At 43.9% G+C, this 19,435-nt stretch overlaps 5 protein-coding genes across 5 annotated transcripts; 2 read left to right on the top strand and 3 right to left on the bottom strand.

Moving 5' to 3' along the window:
* Positions 1–689: 689 nt before the first annotated feature.
* Positions 690–935, top strand: PHALS_01131 (uncharacterized protein; the record flags this gene model as incomplete). Its single annotated transcript, XM_024730935.1, has 2 exons — positions 690–783; positions 865–935. 2 exons carry the CDS (start codon positions 690–692, stop codon positions 933–935), a joined length of 165 nt encoding a protein of 54 aa, XP_024581163.1.
* An 11,991-nt stretch (positions 936–12,926) lies between these two features.
* On the bottom strand, positions 12,927–13,499 carry PHALS_01130 (uncharacterized protein; the record flags this gene model as incomplete). The annotated part of the gene is made up of 1 exon (XM_024730934.1): positions 12,927–13,499. The coding sequence occupies one exon, from the start codon at positions 13,497–13,499 to the stop codon at positions 12,927–12,929; it is 573 nt and encodes a 190-aa protein (XP_024581162.1).
* An 815-nt stretch (positions 13,500–14,314) lies between these two features.
* Positions 14,315–15,583, top strand: PHALS_01129 (mitochondrial carnitine acylcarnitine carrier; the record flags this gene model as incomplete). The annotated part of the gene is made up of 6 exons (XM_024730933.1): positions 14,315–14,345; positions 14,411–14,452; positions 14,520–14,659; positions 14,728–14,826; positions 14,906–15,174; positions 15,229–15,583. 6 exons carry the CDS (start codon positions 14,315–14,317, stop codon positions 15,581–15,583), a joined length of 936 nt encoding a protein of 311 aa, XP_024581161.1.
* A 68-nt stretch (positions 15,584–15,651) lies between these two features.
* PHALS_01128 (hypothetical protein PHYSODRAFT_286664) lies at positions 15,652–16,235 on the bottom strand (the record flags this gene model as incomplete). The annotated part of the gene is made up of 4 exons (XM_024730932.1): positions 15,652–15,751; positions 15,816–15,943; positions 16,008–16,106; positions 16,185–16,235. 4 exons carry the CDS (start codon positions 16,233–16,235, stop codon positions 15,652–15,654), a joined length of 378 nt encoding a protein of 125 aa, XP_024581160.1.
* Positions 16,236–16,348: 113 nt separating this feature from the next.
* Positions 16,349–16,970, bottom strand: PHALS_01127 (60s ribosomal protein; the record flags this gene model as incomplete). Its single annotated transcript, XM_024730931.1, has 2 exons — positions 16,349–16,880; positions 16,945–16,970. 2 exons carry the CDS (start codon positions 16,968–16,970, stop codon positions 16,349–16,351), a joined length of 558 nt encoding a protein of 185 aa, XP_024581159.1.
* Positions 16,971–19,435: the final 2,465 nt, after the last annotated feature.

Below are 19,435 nucleotides of genomic sequence, written 5' to 3'. Positions count from 1 at the left end.
GTTGGGGATGGGGACGTCCAGGTTGGGGATGGGGACGTCCAGGTTGGGGATGGGGACGTCCAGGTTGGGGCCATGGCTGGTAAAAGTCATTCTCAAGGATCAAGGAGCCAAGTTGGGAGGTAAGAGAGCAAGTTTCATGCAAAAGTATATTGTTGATTGATCCTTTAGCCTCTTTGATCGGAAATCTGAATAGCGTTAACTTCCATGTTAGTGAAATGTCACATCAAACTTGATGTTTATCAATGTTTAATCATGTTCGCATTGATCCTTTATGTATTAAAGATCGTCAACTCGGTCGCGTTTTGTACACTTTTACACCTTCATAGTGATGTCGACAAGCTTTGCCATGCCTAATACCCTTCCATCGATAGGCATAGTCAACTATTGTTCGTTTGGTAATGAAGATTCTCTGAAAACACATCTTTTGTGGCTCAACTCTTCATCATAGACTCTTGCGGTAGGCTTGCTATGCACCATCGGCAAATCTGTATCAAAAGGCGCGACATCAAACTGCGCGATAGGTTTATCTGTCTGCAGAATATTTTTTTCAAGCAACGACTATCGCTAAGATATGCCTGACTTAGATATATGTTTTATCTTTTCAAGTTACTGATCAGCCCATTCCGTCCAAGTGCGCAGCAAGTGTAGATAATCCAAAAATTGATTATCTATATTGTTCTTGTGTTAGAATGCTGCCTGAGCGGTTGTACGAGGGTAGAGGTGATGCTATGCGATCCAAGGAGGAGAGAAGCCGAAGATTTCGAATTTTGTGCTTTGGCGATAGTGCAAGAAGTGAAGGGTGGCATACACATAGCCGTCTCTTATCATGTGTGAATAAACGATATTGCTGTGTGTCTTGCATAGAGAAAGCTTGGGCTATGGTCAGCGCTAAAAAGGCGGTTCCGAAGCGCCGAGCATTTACTGGTTCTCCCTAGAATTTCGAATCGAAATGCTTCAATTTGTGTTCGTAAAAGATAAAGCTGGCAAAAAGTGGTACCAATATTCATATCTGTATTGCTATCCATATTACTTACGATATATGTATAGAGAGAGCATTGCGCGAGTCCTTTTTTTGAAGTATGATCAAAGCAGCGGGGCTGCCGTAGCTTAGAGGAAGCTAAGCTAAGATCACCGAGCTTACGTTTTTGATAAAAACCAGTACGAGTGCAGTCGCCTCCAAGAGTACTCAAAACCTTAAAAATTAAATACAGATTCAAAATTGAATCTGTATTTAGTTGTTTTAGTTCCCGCCAATGTCTAAAACCCTAGATTTTTCTGATTGATATCATAATACCTATTTAATATAGTTAAACCTAATTAATATGCATCACTACTGGCAATCCTGCCACGTAGGTTACGGTGTAGCCACATCATTGTTGTGATGACACTAACTTGTGTAACCACACCTATGCACGGTCACACCATCTTGTGCGACCCGCCCTTTCATACAAGGGTATGTGTAACCCTCTTACAATCACTCAAGCATCAATTCTGATTTTACATCTCAAAACTTAACCAGAGATTTGCTTTAAGCCCGTGGATAGCTGTGCCTTTATGGCGTACGTACAAAGTGATACTCTCCATAACCACAATGAAACCCCACTGGGGCAGAAAAACAGATCTTTTTCTAAAATGTGCACCTTCGGTGGAAGTTCTACGTGCATCCACTGCGTTAGAAGCTTCCTGCTTCATCAAGAGGAAGGAAAAAGATAGGCGTCGCCTTTGTGGCAGACGATATGTACCTGTTCGTCGAGGAGAATGAGGAATTTCTGTTATAGCTGTAAGAACGAATCAGCGTGTGTTCCCTGTTGTGGTGTGCCTACACAGTTCCACAGACTTGAAGTCAGACTCAGAAATGTAAATCAAAGTACGGTAAGAAAATAACATATCACGACAAATACTGGTCGAAGGTAAATGGGACTTTAGCTTGAAAATAAAAGTTTTGTGGGTCACATGGCCAGCTAGCTTCGCATTACGTTACGCAACGATTTTTCGATTTGAGATAGTTGAACAGATATAATCCCCACTAGTTTAATCAAGGGTAAACTATAATATATTCTTCTGTTCAAATAGAAAAGCAAACTAAGTAACTAATAATACAAGAGGCCCTCGTGCCGCTCCTAGGTGAAGCGTACGAAGCCATCCACTGTCCGTTTGTTGAGGTCGACTGATTGAGTCAAAGATCTCTCTGTTTAGATGCACGGCAATTTTTTAAGCTTGGTAGTCGATCAAAACTTGTCGACCGAGTCTTTATCGACTTTATCTTCTGTAAGGTGGAGCGTGAATTATTTGGATGTCTGCTTCCGGAACAACTAGACACAATAAGCATATCGTGTCTTGAGGTAGTCCTAAGGGAATCAGGTATTTGGTATGCAAGCGGTAATCGCTCGCCTGAAGGTGCTCGCCAACTTTAAAGTTGCACTAAACGACATCCTCAGGAACGCCACAATCAGGCTTCTGTGGTACCAAACTACGATTTGATCGCAAAACGGCTATTTGTATGCATCAGCCATCCGGTGATTGTTTTCTTCTTGGTAGAGAAAAAAAATTATGGCAGCAAATTTGGCCATGCTCCAGACAAAGCTACAGTGCTTTATACACGCGATACACTTGGAAAATGCAAGTGAGGATGAGCATTAATATGCAATACCTTCCTAGCAACAGAAGTTTCGACACAAAAGAAGTCGCGGTTGCTGGCACCACCTAGCGAGGAGTACCATGTACGATCTTGTCCGCCCTACAAGGGAGACGAGGGTCGTTGATATTTGTCCAAACATGACCGAAGCGTCGGCGGTAGACACTCTCTGTGTGGTTATTACATTTAAATTATACATGGAAGGTTTTGCAACAGGTTCAGCTCGGACTAAGACCTTCCGCGTTCACTTAACCTTTCTCAAAAAAGGGCGGAATCGTATTACTTGCAGAGTACAGCGTCCGTGCCGTGAGGACCGGCTATGTAAGGATGGTGATATCTCTCTGAGCGCGCCGAAGGCGATGTATCCCAGTCATGATGAGGATTCATAAATGTACTTGTTGGCTGCCGTGCGGCACAATGACACTTGCAGATGTTTCATTCGTGGGATCATAAACATCTGCGGTCTGTGTGCCTCCGTTCTTTTTGGCTGACGATGGGTCGGGCTTTTAAAAAGGTCGTCCGACTATCCTCTTGCAAAACACAGATGTTTTTGCACCTCGTAGAGGTCAAGGTCGATGACACTCAGTCGTGGTAAAGGAAAGATGGGTCCCACAACCTAGGATTGTTAGTTGTCAAATAAACGCCTTTGGATTTTTGATGCCAAAAAAGCTAAAATATTTTTGCGTTTGTCTTGCAATTAGGTTCGACGCACGAATGACAAACTTTCGAACAGAATGCGGGAACATTGAAAAAATACAACACCGTGCGTCTTGCGATAAATACTCAAGTCAAGAGCTATAGTTCTTTTTGACCTTGCTTATAAATTCAATTAATTTAATCGCGTGGATGTTGACTGTCGTAAACCTGAATCAGGCGAACGATCTCTTTAAGATATGGCATGGATCGACTAAAGGATCGATATATTTCTAGCAACGTACTTAATGCTGGTTGCAGCTTTGATGGCTATGTACTTACTTCTGCCATGATGCAGAGGCGCTTCAGCGCGGCATGATTCGGTGACAATAAGCTCAACCAGTTGTGAGCTGCAGTATCTTGTGCCAGGTCTGGTCACAGCAAAAAAAGAAACTATATGGGGCGGTATCCGGCGGAAACGTTTAAAGGTAAGGCGCAAGCTGAAGGGTAAGCCTTAAAGTAATTTATGGCGACCGAGTATTGGAAGTATGTGATATTTCTGCACTGTCAGCACTATCGTATCAGACGACCACCATTTAGAGCAGTAAGATCTCACGGGTGTGGCAAAACGGTTGATCAAATGATGTTCGCATTTGTCCATGGGGTTGTAAGGTCACTCTGATTATCTCCGGCAGAAGCCTTATTACTCATGGAATGTTTTCAACGAGTTACAAGACAATGAAGTCGTCGAACGAGTACGTCTGGTTCCGTATGCGGTGCAGAATTCATGTCCGCCTGTGAGGACAAACGCAGAGTACATCCACGAGGAGGGAATCATTATCCTTAAAACTCGTGTGAAGCTATTCAAGTCGACGCTGAATGAATATCATGACATGGGGGTGGGAGACTCGGTAGATGTTGCCCTTTGATCGCAAAATGAATCATGAAATTGATCGTATTCGTAGAATCAGATACAATATCAGGGCCAATGGCCTTAATTTCACCTAAAAGATCAATAGAGTTTGGTTAGTAAATGGGACCTTTCCGACATGTCACCAACTTTCCGCGTCAAAACGGCAAACAGCTCGTGGCGAATATGCACATGCTTACCATAAGCTTGTTGTAGCCACTGTTCCAGCGCACACGCCGATTCTTAAAGTGAATACACTGTAGTGCAGCACGATCAGCTACATTTCTTGGCCTTACCAGTGTGAATTAATGGCGCTTAAGCGAAAGTGATATCCCTCCTACACTGCGAGCCGGACAACGGCGCGTCGATTATCCATACTTGCCGAATATACATTTAAGATAGATTTGCGCCGGGTAACTTAATGTGTAACGACGCTGCTATAACTGAGCTGACGCATGTCCCGATAGTGACATCGCGTACTGATGACGAGATCAGTACAGCGAATGGCCAAACGCGAAATGTATAAATTTGCTTATCTTTTGAAAGCGAAACGTTTATGACTTATATGCTTCTTTGACGATACGTTACGTGGCACGCTTGCACGCTTGTGGTATCATTACTTGTTCCGAAGCTTGTTGTATTTAAGTAATAATAACATGTGTCGTAGCACCTCATGACGTAATGTTGTTACCTTTGCCCGTGACCGAAATACCTTCTGCTGTTCGGTATCGGGGGGTGATTTAAGCCACTCAGTACGATAGCGTTGTTTGAAAGTATACAACTTACGCGTTACCTCAGTATCAAGAAACGTCGAATAATCGAGTTAATGTGTCGCCATTGCCAATATAGCTCAAGAAATAGCCGCGGATGGCTCGTCATTCACCAGCACTGTTCAATGAGAAAGGGTTGACCCAATGCCATGTCGGTCGACGGTGAGTATTGGTTAATGTAGAAGTGGTAGCCTTGCTTCAAACTCAGGATTGTTAGACGCTCATATTGACAAGATTACACTTAAAAAGTTGCCGCTGACGACTTGTCGCACCCTCTCTCGTCATCTTTCTGAGAGGTGACAGGGGCATCCAGCCCAGCGCACTTATCACGATTTAGTGAGGCTTGGCCGCGTTCCGATTTTTAGACTCGGGCGGTTGCGAAATTAGCAGACTCATGGAAACGGGGTAGCTGATGACAGCATTTAATAATGGTGAAAACCCCCCACCTCGCCATTAACGTCGTGCTTTGTGATTCGCAAAGTCAAGCATCAAAAGATTTTCCATTCTGACTCTTATTTTACCGGGAAAGACATACAAAGCCATTAGATGGGTAAGCTACGCGCATTCTCACTGAGTGCACAAATTGAACCATGTGCTCTTCGTCATTTTTGCCACTATTCAGTACCAGGGGAGGAACAGTCGCTGGAGAAAGCACGGATTTGACCAGCTCTAAGTATGGGTATTATCTCTGCAAAGAAACGCATGTAGGATCAGAAGCGCTCGCGAAGCGAAATTTGAGCGCGCTTTTCAACTTTGTTTGCGTTAAAGGTCGACAAGCCTACTGGTGTAAGTATCGTGGCGCGCACCATATCTATTTCATAACATTACTGAAAATACTGAAGTCGTTACGGCGCTTTCGTTTGCAGGCGAGGAAGGTCGGCTCCAGAACTTTACCAATGATCTGACATCATTTTGAGTTCTGAAATGAATTTTAACAAACGAACAGTGCAATTGTGCTTTGAAAGCGCGGAGCTTTGGAAACTTTTTCTCAGCGGACGGCTTTGCCGCATGTTTTTCGTTTTGAAGGTAGAGTTGTCAGGTCATGTCTCCAGAAGTCAATTTGACCGCTGCAATTGGAGACCACATCGGCCTCTTAAAATAACCCCGGTCATTAGCCACAAGAGCCTTTTATATGGGCTATCCTTCATGCTGATATTTTATGAAGATGTCTTATGATTCGGATACAATTCGGAAGAACAATCATCGTAAGATGCAAAGGATGCCGTCAGACGCAAAACACAGTGGGTGTTTTCTTTCCGCAATGTTTCAATAGACAAAAAATGTTAATTTCAGAATGTTCCAGATGTTGGTGAGAGAGGTTGAAACGGGGAACGTGCGTGTCAAAGTGTACGTATTTGTTCCTCTTTTGTGCATCTGTGCACAAATTACAGGTATCAAAGAACTGGTACCGTTGAGGAAATGGAATACCTTAACGAATAATCTCTTGAGACTCGAAAGTTTTGCGCCTCACGTCATGACACACACAAAGCTATATTATTGGACATTGTGAAGCATATTTATTCTGTTTTGTTGAGAAACCAACAAATTTATCGTCTTTTAATTTTTGAAGCAAAATAATACTAATTTGTTAGAGATTCTTGGTTCTGCTCCCGGGAAATACAAACTCCCTTCGCTGTCGACGCGGACTCTGTGAGTCAAGGTCATGCCAGGTACACACCACCCTGTTGCACTGGCTCCCTTTTCTCTAAAAAAATTGGACCCTTTCTTCTTTGCCCTCAAAGATCTTGTCGCCAGCAGAAGTGGCCTTGCTTTATGAAATTCTAGAAACGGGTAATGATTTTTCCCATCAAGTAAGTCAGCAGCTTTATAAGTGTGTCTTGTTGCATCGAAATCGATATGTGACCGTATCATGTTCTATCTTCATCTTCTTTACGCTCAGTCGTCGGAATGATGACATCCGCTTGCAGCGCACTTCGCGCAGAGAAATCTCTAGCTCTAGCTCACGCGTATGCCAATAAAGTTAGGTTCACGTCTCTATATAACCTCGAACTGAGATATTTTAGTTGAGTTAATACCCTTACTCAAATTAGAGATTGTTTAGGTAAGAACCAACGCTGAACATAAATTGTACAGTTGCTTACTTTGTGTGACTCGTGGTCCAGCGTCTCCTTTTTGCAAATTTCATCTCCCATGATGACCGAGTATCAATCATGATATCACACCATGGTATTCTCCGTGTTCCTTCTTCGAACGAAGTTACCGTGCATTTCATGCAGGTAGAGCTTTGATATAATATATCGCGCTAACACACTCACATAAATTGAATTTAATACTATACCCTCAGATATATGTCAGAAGCGAAAACGAGACACATTTACCAACAAACCCCTTCTCTTCAAAATTTCACCATCTTCAGAATACCGATACCTCGGTACTTACGAAATCTTATAATCACACTAAAACACAATGTGAATTTGTACAATGGTAGCGAATTGTGTTACTATTGTTGTATCAAATATATAGGGTTTCGTATATAAGAATACCGTACTTGATTTGTTCAACTTTCCACATCTATAGTGCGGGCACACCGATATTCACACACCTCAAGAAAGCATTGCGTTCGGAGTCAACCTCCGCTCTCAGCTCTTAACCACACTTCCTCAGAGTATTCTTTAATTGTGGGAATCCTTTACCATGCGCAAATCAAATTTGTTAACGAGTCCTGTATCATCCTGGTCGACTCGATTGAAAGAACTTCTGGTCAGAATGGCATGAATTTTTGAATGTCTCATGAGAACGATTATTTTGGCTCTCGATTTCTGACCGAAAATATTCGCTCTCACACGACGATGCACGGCCTAGCAGTTTCATAAAGTTAAGTCGCTAGCTGCTTGCACCCTCCACAGCTGCTCAAGTGTCGAACTCCATGCCTTTTTCCATCGGCAGGAAGTGTTGCTGCATCCCGCCGTCGGATAGAGGACAACTTCCAGCTCGTTGATGAAGCGATAGACCTGACTCAAGGAGTCCAGATTGCTCGTTTAGAAGCGCAATAGCCACAATGTGACCAAGGTTTGCTTCGCGGGCACTTTCTCGAGCCCCAGTTCAAAATTCAGAAAGAGTGCCGCCTCTGCTATGAGCAGCAATGGGTTGGGATGATCCGTATCACACCCAATATACCTTTGTTATCTGAAGCAATAGATGTTGCCAAAGCGATCTCGGGACTTTATTTGTGCTCAAGATGAAAACACAACTCGTCTCATCCGTCTACAAGCTATACGAGCCAGCACCAGCAAAGCGGACGTCGGGGCGAAAAGCCATCATGACAAGATATTGTTGTCTTCAGCCCCTCTCACCTTCATGGAACAGCTGTAGCAGCAACCGTCCAAGCTTTACCCTCTCATTGTCTTTTCGTCCCACTAGCCTGCAACTGGCAAGCCTGTCTTTTCTTTAAAAAGGTGAAGGCCAGGTCATAAGTGGTTGCGACATCAGGCTAGCCAAATTGAGATGTAAAATTCTTACAAACTTTTCAAATTAAGGTGTTTATCCACTCAAACAAAATCTGAAAACAGCCATGGCGTACAAGCCGGTCCGTATAATGATCTAAATTAAAGAAAACCATCCTTTGCTCACCAACCGGTTTCGGCGAAGTACGCCCCCCGCGCGACTAGCTCTCTTGAGCTTCTTGAGCTCTCTCGGTCGTGGCAGAACGTTGACAGTTTCCACGTGTGTCCGAATGAAACTGAGCCAGATCTCGGATTTGCGCTCTAAGCGTCATTATCGAAATACGAGGCTAAAGGCTCCTAAGCTATCTGAAAGTGCCGCTGTTTTGGGGTAGTTGATAGCTCAAGTACCTAGAATTGTCGAGACGCTGCTTTGTCAACAACACATCTGGTCATGCCCGAATGACTCGTTAGCGCGAGAAAGTTATGACATCAGTACATCCGCTGCAGCGGGGCTGCCATAGCTCTTTCGCTTCGGAAAGCTAGGCTTAGGTCGGTGACCTTCGTTCTATCCTTAGACGCAATCCGCTTACTCCAAGAGTACCCACGACCCCTACTTAAGGCAAATAAACTCTTTCGTTCAAAATGTAACTGTATTTTCTGGATTGATTTGCGTAAAGCCGCCTATATCTAAATTTATAGGCTTTCCTAATCAAATAGGAAAATCTAATTCGACTGGGTAACTACCCGATATGGTCAAACCAACTTGTATGACCCACCCCTTCATACCAGGGTACGTGTAGCCCCGTTACACCAGCATCAAACACTATGAGATTTTGCATTCTCTTTTCAGGACAATCAAAGAACGCTGTAAATACTATTATGCTACGACTGTGAACGGTCTAATCTTGCGCATTCGCAACTAAGTCTTTCGGACTGCAGACAATGTATGAATAAGTAGATTCGTTTCGTTCACGTCAACCCGTTACCCCACAACACATTCGTGTGTTTCTGTTGTACCAGGTCAAGGACATTAAATAAAATGCAGCCAACGATGCAGTTATGCCGTACAGCCCTCTTAGCGAACGGTTTCTTGGCCGGATTCGCTGTTGCATTTAGCTTATACTAGCAAGCACGATTAACCATTTGACGTTTAAAGATATGCTCTCTACAGACCCGCTACGTGCTTCGCGCGGAAAAAACTTCGATGACGTGACACTGCTCCCATGATATGAGCCATTTGCCGTGTGACGAAACATTTGGTTCCGAGAACCATTCTTTGCACGGAAGTAGATCGCGCGGTGGATCTCTTGTAATAAGCCGTAGTTATCTTCGAACAAAGGTATCATGGTTCTGTAAGACTTTTAAGGATAACCGTCCCATTTCTTGTACTGCGTCCTCGCAGTTTCCTTAGTAATTATAACCATTCCATGACCAATGACGAGCTCAGCCCCTCCTTCGGAACTCACAGTACCATCTCGGTGGCCTCACCATCCCACAACTCTCTGCCCATATCCCCGAGCAATATTACCTCCTTTCAACGAGAAATATTTACCGGGGGTAGTAAGAGAGGTTGTATAACTTCTAAGGCTACGCTAGTCATTTGATTACAAGCGAATAATCTTTTGCAACACATATCCCTTGGGCTTCTCTTGTCCACACGGTAAATACGTTATAAGGAAGAGCAGACACACAATTTCCGTCACGTCACGACAAAGATGTGCCATGTTTATTCCCAAAGATCCATCCCGTCAACCCGTGACCTAGAGTCGCCCTTAAGTAAATCGGTGCTGGCACAAACCCAACAGCTCTCAGCTGTTGTACCACTCGACCAGAAACACACATGGCTTACAGTCGTCATTTCCATTACAACAGGAATCATAACCAAAATATACACACGCTCTCTCTAGTAAAGTTTACTAGACAGCGACTCACGGCCACTTCTGCCTTACGAATTCTTCGTGAAGCACCTAAAAATACAATCTACAAACAATGTCGAACAATCTGACGCCGTTCACAGATGCCACCGCAGCTTTATGTACGCGCCACAAGCATCTTTTCTGTTTAATTCATTACTCACGAGAAGAGAAGTGCGTGGTACGACTTGCAGTCGACCCATGGCGCAAGGTGCTCTAGCCCCATCGTACCTAAGTCAAGACAGCTTCGCAATGCTCTCAAACCTCGGTCAAAGGCTAAAAATAGCTTACGATACCATTATCATTGACCCTATCGCAAGTAAAGCACGGAATCACGTATTGGTTTGTATCTTCAATGTTTCCGTGCAGTGTATTTTGTTCTCGACTGTTGCTCGTCGTTCGTCATTGCAAGACGCTTCTGAATTTATAAGGAAGTTTCATGGCAAAATAAAGCCCGACATGCTAATACTGTAGTCTTCAATCCTGGGCCGATAGCTCCACTCTCTTATATTGTGGCTCAAACTTTGAGGTCTGAGTCCCACGATCCGCGACCCCACAACTTTTATAAGAGCCCATTTAATCCCTGGGCGCTGTCCTGCTTCTACAAATCTAAATAATTTTCACGAATGGTTTATCTGCCGCCCTTGCTTGGAAGCATGATTTTTCTGCGAGTCTTCAAAGCAGCTCAGCAACGAAGGAATCCTTCTTTACCTCTACATGACTGCGAGCCATCGTCTATAGCGCGCTCATAAAAGTGTACCCCATCCGGACTTTGCGACACAAAGTTGTACTCTGCTATCAATGCATCAGCCACCGCTTCCTCAGGAAAGAAATGGTGCACGCGTACATTCTTGGTTTGACTTGCACCGGTTCAGAAACCCTATGTGTTGATGATATTGGTAAACGCCTACGGGGAGGGTCTGGAACAATTGCGGCGATAACATTTCTATTTCTGGACAGTCTGCCAGTTCTTGTCTCCTTTGATGTTGGGAAATTTTCCGATAACCCTCAATACGTCTGGTTTGCCAGTACAGACACCTAGAACATCTGCCTCTTCCCAAAATGGAGATATCTGTTGTATCAAATAGCGCACGTGATCACACATTTCCCTAAGCTTGACGGAAAGCGCGATGTACCGTATCTTTCTTTGGGTATGGCTAAATTCATGGTCACCTCCACTTTCCTCCTCCACTCAAAGAGATGGTCCCTGTCCCGCCTTTGAGGGCTAGGATGCTAAAGATCACCACACACGTGGTGGATACCATGGTTTCCAATCGTCGCCCGATTGGGGCGCCATAGATATGTCTTGTATAAGATCGTACTTATACAGGATCATTTCTATATTACCTTCTTTTCTACCTGACTTTCCTAGATATGTCTTTTGAGCGCTTCCACGCGGGTTACGGTTCTTTAACCGCCAGTGTTATCATTGCATCAAAATTAAAAAACTATCATTATTTTTATATAAAATTTTATATATTTTAATTAAAATATAATTTTTTCGAAAAAAAGTGCCTGTACTCGGCGTACATTAGCATAGTTCCCGAGTACAGGCACTTGGGTAGTTCATATTCCGTCCATACAAAAAAAAACAATTTTCTCACGACTTGGTCTTACGACTGGCTACAGCATCACCAAGTGCACCGTCCGCATTTATAAACGCACGGTGGTTGGGGTCGTACGATAGTTGTAAAAGCGGAATTGTGTCCTCTATCGTAATCAGATGAAAAGTTATCTCTGGTATTTTCACGATTACATATATGATTAACTAAACATATACTTCTTAACTATCATCGTCAGAAGTACTGATACATCGTTACTTATGAATATAACTAGAGTGCAATGTAGATTTCTAAAACTTTATGGTATCAAATTTAATGAAATTGTTAAATTTGTAAGACAAGATTATAATACTTATCCCGTTACGAAACGGTAGCTATGTGGCGTATGCCACTATAAGGTACAGACCGGTGTTATAATAAGCTCATGGCCGTTTTTATATACATAAACAAATTTATGTAATCTTTGAGGTACAATCATTATTTTAGCATTCGGATAGATTTAAAAAAAATCTGACTAGAAAATAATAACACATCATGAAGCATAAAAAGAAATGACTCACTTGACATAGTAACCGCATAATCTTCTAGCTTGCAAATCAGGAACCAAACTAAATTATTTATTATAGCCGATTCTTAATTTTTTGAATGGACAACAAAACAGCTCATACCCTTACCCCCTGATCAGAAAATACATGATACCCAATTAGTGTCAGCCGGTGTATTCAGATTAGTAAATTGTGTCGCACCAATCACCAGAGTGCCGTGCGAAACGAACGCTCTAGCCGCGGAAGAGAGAAAATACATGGACCACTGGTATCGTTGGCTAATTAAGCGACAGATTTCGATGGCACACCATCGCTTAGACGTGACGCAAGTTATAGACACTAGTGCAACGTTAGCGCAGGTACTTATTAAATATTTATGCAACGTTTGGGTTGTATTCACATGTTAAAACACTCAAATAAATTTTATATTTCTGTATTGGTACGATAGTTATTTGAACACGACAACGGCTTGAATAGATAGCTCAATTGCTCAAAGCCATAGAGTAATGTGGGCAGAAATGGCATCTAACTGGACACAGCTTGATGTTTTCCTTTCAATCTGTTGACGCTTCAACAATACAATCGACTTGCACCGCGACTTTGCGCTCATGTGCCGCGCGATGAAAAGCACCAATGATTGCATAATAGTTCAGCTGTTTTCTTCGGCAAGGCTTCCGAGCACGTTCAATGGCACGGCGACAGTTCTCCAGCTCCGACTTGATACAGCTACTGACAGCAAGCAGCGCGTTGGATGTTTTTAGTGGAGATGTTGTAAGAGGTTTGGCAACGGCGACATCCGCGTCATCATCAAAAGACGCATAGTCAAAGCGAGCGCGCTTATTTGTGCCACGACCATGAGCCGGCGATACAGCAGGTGTAGGAGGCGCAAAGCTCTCCAAATCGCGCTTCAACGATACCTTCAGTGCCGTCAGTGCAAGCGACAGGTTTACGCCTTCTGAAGACGAAACAGTACCAGGTGCATTGGACGGGGCTTGCGCAGTGGTCACAGGTGTGCGAAACGATCCGCAAGTTGGCACACGCGAAGCTCTAGGCGATGAAACGCTAAATAGACCCTTGCGCTTCTTAGTACCCTGATTAATAAGCATTGCGTCCACCTGCACTTCCATAACGTAATCGCTGATTTATAAGTGCTCAACAAACGCAGCAGGAAGAAAAGCTGTAGTAATAAAAGAAGCTGAAATTAAATCGTTCACAAGGCTAGTGTTAGCTTCGAACACGTCGAGCAAATTCTGTCACTTCTTATTAACTAATTGCCGCCAGACAAGTACTTGCGTCCAAGGGCGCAAATTCAGCAATGGTTGAGCCATCGGTAGAAGGAAAGTGAGAGTAGAGATGCGAGAAAATCGAAACGCAGCCCACCCAGAAAACCCGCCCGAGTTGATTGGACAAAAACCAAAAATTGTGCAGATTTTGTAACAAATACTTTCAGCGAATCGTACACTGGCCTCAAGCGAGGACGAGAGGAAGAAATTGCCAGACATCAATTTGGGCTGTCTACATCAAAATCAATCTCCGTTGTACGCTCTGAATAGACTCGAACAAGATTGAGGCGTATCTGGTGTAGAGCCACTACTACCATGTTATGCAGACCACTACTCCATAAACTGCACCTCGCTGAATCGACTCTTGACATGTCCTTTACGCTGATATATCGACAAATGTTGAGAAGCCATATGCTAGATATTTAATCATGTGGAGAATTTCCGCTAAACATGTAAAAAATGGTCAAGTCGCATAAAAAAAGAAATGCATTAGTGCAATGTTGATGTGAATTTTCAATTGTTGGAAAATCTCATAGCTGATTCATACTAAATTCAAGTAAGACGGCAACTTGAAGCGAAGATTCAGTCAGACGTCGGAATCGCTTGATAACTGAACGTGCCACGTACACTGGGCTTCTCAATCTTTGATTCCCACAATAATGAGCGAGAAAGATGCAGCAAGCAACAAACGTAAGAATGAATGCTGATAATCTCCTTTATTACCCCGACTTATCCAGTTCTATGTGTCCCTGTAGCCACGTCAGGTGTCGTGTCATTCGTAACCGGCGGATTTGGCGGTACAACTTGCACGAATTTTATCGTCATGGTATCGAATGCCTGAAAAGTCACGTATTGATGATGCAGGCATGTGTCTAGTAGCAACAGGTCATCCTTTGGACCTGATTAAGGTCAACATGCAGACGCAGCCAAAGGCGCTGCCCGGTCAACCACCTATGTACTCGAATGCAGTCGATTGCGCTCGCAAGATGGTTGCCAAAGATGGGGTACAAGCTTCTCTTTCAGCAAAAGTGATCGAGATGTTATTTAATTTAGTGTATCATCACCGATGTAGTTCCGCGGCTTGTACCGCGGTATGTCAGCACCCCTAGCGGGTGTCTCTCCTATTTTTGCTACGTGCTTTTGGGGATACGATATGGGCAAGCTTATTGCGGTGCGTGCATACCTTAATCATGCTTTGTTATTCTACATTTTGCTACGTTCTGTTAATACTGATCGCAATGCCACCTTAGATCAAGGCTTCCGGACAGTCGCCTACAGCACCACTTTCTATGGGTCAGATCATGTTCGCCGGTGGATTTTCAGCTATTCCTGCGACTGTAGTTATGGCTCCAGGCGAACGCATCAAGTGTTTGCTTCAGATTCAGGCACAAGCCATCGAGCGAGGGGAGCCGAAGCTATATGACGGTATGATCGACTGTGCGAAGAAATTGTATCGCACTGGTGGATTATCTAGTATCTTTCGAGGTTGGGAAGCTACTCTGCTACGCGATATCCCAGGGTAAGTGTCTTTTTTATAATCGCAATGTGTTGCTGCTGACAATGCTCTTTGTAGCTCTGTGGGCTACTTTGGAGGATTTGAGGCAATCAAGCGTGGGTTAACGCCCCACGGCAAAGATCCGAGTGATTTGAATGCGTTCCGTGTGTTTGTTGCAGGAGGTTTTGCTGGTATCATCAACTGGGTCATTGCTATTCCACCTGATGTGATTAAATCGCGCATTCAAACTGCTCCTGAGGGCACTTACCGCGGTATCATGCACTGTTTCCAAGTACTTATGAAAGAAGAGGGACCAGGTGCGCTTTTCAACGGTGTTGGACCTGCCATGGCACGGGCGTTTCCGGCTAATGCTGCGTGTTTTCTCGGCGTCGAGTTTTCTAAGAAGTTCCTAAACTATTTTGGCTTCTATTAGTAACGTTAACCAGTTGATAAACACAGGCATGATTGCAACCAAAGAGCTACATTTATAACTACCACAGCTTACTTTAGAAGACTTTTCCGAGAAAAGGCATCGTTTATTTCGGCGCGCGGCTCGTCTGTTCCACGGTAAAGTGTGTTGCTGTACAGCTCGACGACATCGCTGTCGCACGCAAAGCAATTAAAATATTAAGTTGAAATTGAAGAGTCAAACGAGTACACCGTACGAGATGTGTCTGAGTTTCACTTTGGCATTCGCGATAGCTTTTTCCTGCTCCTCCAGTGAGGTATCGGTACCAGATAAAGAGCTCAAGAGCTCTAACGCCTCGGTATACTTTTGCTTCACCGACACCGCCTGCTCTCAGTTTAGCGCGTTGAATCTAGCAATTAGGGGTGAAGCTGATGAATTCGATACTTACTGAGGCCGAGACGTCTCCAATGCGCACGGTCTCGTGAGTAGAGCTGGCCGATAGCACGTCCTTTAGCACGTCAATGAGGTTTGGCAAGACGTCAAACGTCTGGATAGATGGGTACAGCACGATAACGCATTAATTCGCAATGTTCACAGCAGCGAAATGAACCGTTAGATGCAGAACCTCATGTAGCTTGGCTTTGGATATGGAGGTGTCCGCGTCAGGCGACTCCATTGTCTTAGGTACGAAATAGAGTGTAGTTTTGGCAATGATAAACATATAGTGGGACAAGCATCCTCGGTAGGAATTTATTCCTTTTAAGCAATCAAACTAAGTAAAGCTGACACTTATTCCTTCTTAGAGACAGGGTCGGCGGCCTTTTTCGTCTTGCGGTCGCGAGACGCTTTCGCCTTCTCCTTGCGGGCCTCTGATTGCTCCTTCAGCGTCTTCTCGCGATGGCGTTCAGCCTTCATTTTGTGGATTGTCTCCATCAACACACGCTTGTTCTTAAACTGGTTACCCTTGCTACGCATGTATAACTCGTGGTAGATGTGCTTGTCAATCTTTTTGGCCTCGCGATACTTGCGGAGTAGACGACGAAGGACACGAATACGACGCATCCAAATCACCTTGAAAGGTAGACGCGCATTTGCCGTACCACGACGCTTACCGATGCCCGTGTGGCGACCCTTGCGCTTTGCTTCGTTACGTTTAGCGAAGCGAGCTCGCGAATGGATCACCTGCGGCTTTTTGATGACAAAACCATCCTTAACAAGCTTGCGAATATTCTGACGCGAATTCGCTAGCGCAATCTCATTCGACTCGTTAGGGTCGAGCCAGATCTTACGCTTGCCGCACTTGAGTACAGATGCAGCTAGACTAAAGCAGCGAATTTAATGAGTCAGTAGGGCTTCAGGTAATGTTCATTCAATCTATTACGCACCGCTTCTGCAATTTCAGGGACACCATATTCTTGTCTTCAAACTTGTCCCAAAGAGTAAATGGTCTTTGATGAAGGGGCTGTGAATGGATGGCAACCCGCAATGACACAAAATATGGAATTTAAAGGACCTGGATAGCGAGATGAAGTATAGTACACTAAATTAGATACATAAAAAAAATATATATGCCGAAAGCACACTACAGGTAATATAAAATTCAGGACGAAAAGCTTATAAGCGTTAACTAAAATTTTCAATGTAGCCCAGTTTGTAATGCGTACAAACCTTTTCATGTTCTGTACAATTGTATTAGACACAATAAGCGTCAATTAAACCAAATTTACATCCCATTCATAATACCGAAATATAATAATTTATAGACGATGGATCTTGTAAGGAGAGGCTCGTGGCTGCCTACTATCAGGGGCAGTTCTATCATGAGACTTAGCAAAAGCTGAAGTTTGATAATACACAAAGTCTATTTATACTTTCGAAAAGCAACAAAATCAACAGTCTAAGTTTCCTTTGAGGCCTTCCATTCCGCTCCTAATGAGAGCGCACAAAACCAATCCTTGTCAATTCTAGGGATCAAAGTTCTGTGTGCAGAGCGCACGGCAATCCTGTTGCACTTAATGACTCGGACTCAACCCCACGAAAGTGTAATCAAGGGACTGTATCTATCGCAAGGATGAAAAGGGAATTATACAAGGCCACAAAGACCAGCTTAGTAAGATTATTTTGATTAAATCGGTGACCGACAACCAAAAGATTTCGCTCGCCTAATGGTGCTCTCCGGGATTCAAGAGCGCCCCAACCAGAGACCAATGAAAGCGCAGATGCCCTTGACGTATGAAAGCTGATGCTGGTCATCCAGGCATTTAAGAGCCGGGATGCAGCGGGGCATCCGTAGCTTTGCGCTTGAGGAAGCATAATTTAGGTCACCGACCTTTCGTTCTATAAGTAGTACAAGTACGAGTTTAGCGGGTCGCAATTCGCGACCTCCAAGAGTACTAGAGCCTTACCCCAAGGCTAATAGACTCTACAGTTTAATGTAAACTGCATTTATTTGTTCTATCTGCGGCAAAGCCGCCTTATTTTGAATGTTTAGATTTTCCTAAATATATCTATTAAAATCTGAATACATGCATAACTACTGGCTACCTAGCCACATACCGTATTCTTGTTTCGGTGCAGTCACACCATGCCCATCTCGTGTGACACACACCCCTGTTACCAGGGTGCGTGTAACCCCGTTACATGGGACTGATAGAATTTGTTCTTCCGGATGATGATGGGATACAAAACTGAATTTTTGCCGGACAGGTATGCGACGTCACAAAATTACGGCTACGTTCATGTTCAATAATTACAGGTGTATGTTGGTAATTGATTGCGGATGCAATGGCTGTCGCTGATAGGCTATGGAAAATATAAATCTAGTTCAGTATTACATGATAAGCTCGGAGGTAGCAAGTAGTTTTGCGAGCTAAGGACCTTGCGCTCGAGTACGCACAGCTCAACATATTAAATGCCAGCCAAGTCTCGCCCCATATCATCCAGACGATGGAAATTCCTTCTTGAGATCATCACTTTCTTTCACTGGGAGGGTATCATGTGAAAGGAGCTGGCGAAAAAGGGTCTGCCAGTAATCTCTGAGTCTTGGAATAGCACGAAAACGCAGTTTCTCAACGGCAGGAAGGCGCTGTGGATAATCGACCTCGGGTTTCATTGGAGCTTCAGACAGCGAATTGCTCGGCTCACAGTACAGACTACGCTGCGAGAATTTCTCAACTGGATGTTTTTTTACAGTTGTGTGACACTTCAGCGGCTGCACAAGTTCAAGTGTGGATTCGGCTATTCGATGGCCAATAATCTAGTATACGATCAGCTAGTGGTTAGGTTGTGGACGCTACAAAATACCGTTGATGACACCCTGCATTTTGTGGCCCTACTGAGCCATTTTTAGCGGCGTATGAGCTGATCTCGTTAATCGTAAAAACGTCACCTTCATTGAGATGAAGTCGAAACTTGTGAAAGAACACAAACGACCCAAGAAGGTCAGCAAAGCAATCAAGAAGAGGCTAGTCTTGTGGGGTATGCTGGGATTGATATCGAGTAGGAACTCTGACACTCTCTATTGGATAGGCCTGGTCACAATGCGCTATGCGCGAAATCCCAGCGGGGAGGCCTGAGTGTGTGAAGTGCTGCGCGGTGGATACCTGAGGGGTAAGTAGACAAACGATTTGATTACGTCTCGATTGCTTACGAACACATGACGTGATGAGGCCGATGATTGTGATCTCAACGGTTGGTGCAAGGTATGTGCTGACGTTCTTGGATAAATTTCACGGTATAAAATGGCGTATTTTCAAGGAACATAAACGGGAGGTGGCTACCAAGCTGGATAAGCGTAAGTTTTTCTGCAAAAATCAATTGAGTCGACATTTTTAGTAATTACGATCGGATAACGGACGAAAGTTCCCGAACAGGGAG

The sequence above is a fragment of the Plasmopara halstedii genome (genome assembly GCF_900000015.1).
Source record: "Plasmopara halstedii genome assembly, contig: Scaffold_1343, whole genome shotgun sequence".
Lineage (NCBI taxonomy): Eukaryota > Oomycota > Peronosporomycetes > Peronosporales > Peronosporaceae > Plasmopara > Plasmopara halstedii.
This window is presented reverse-complemented; position numbering and strand designations above follow the sequence as displayed.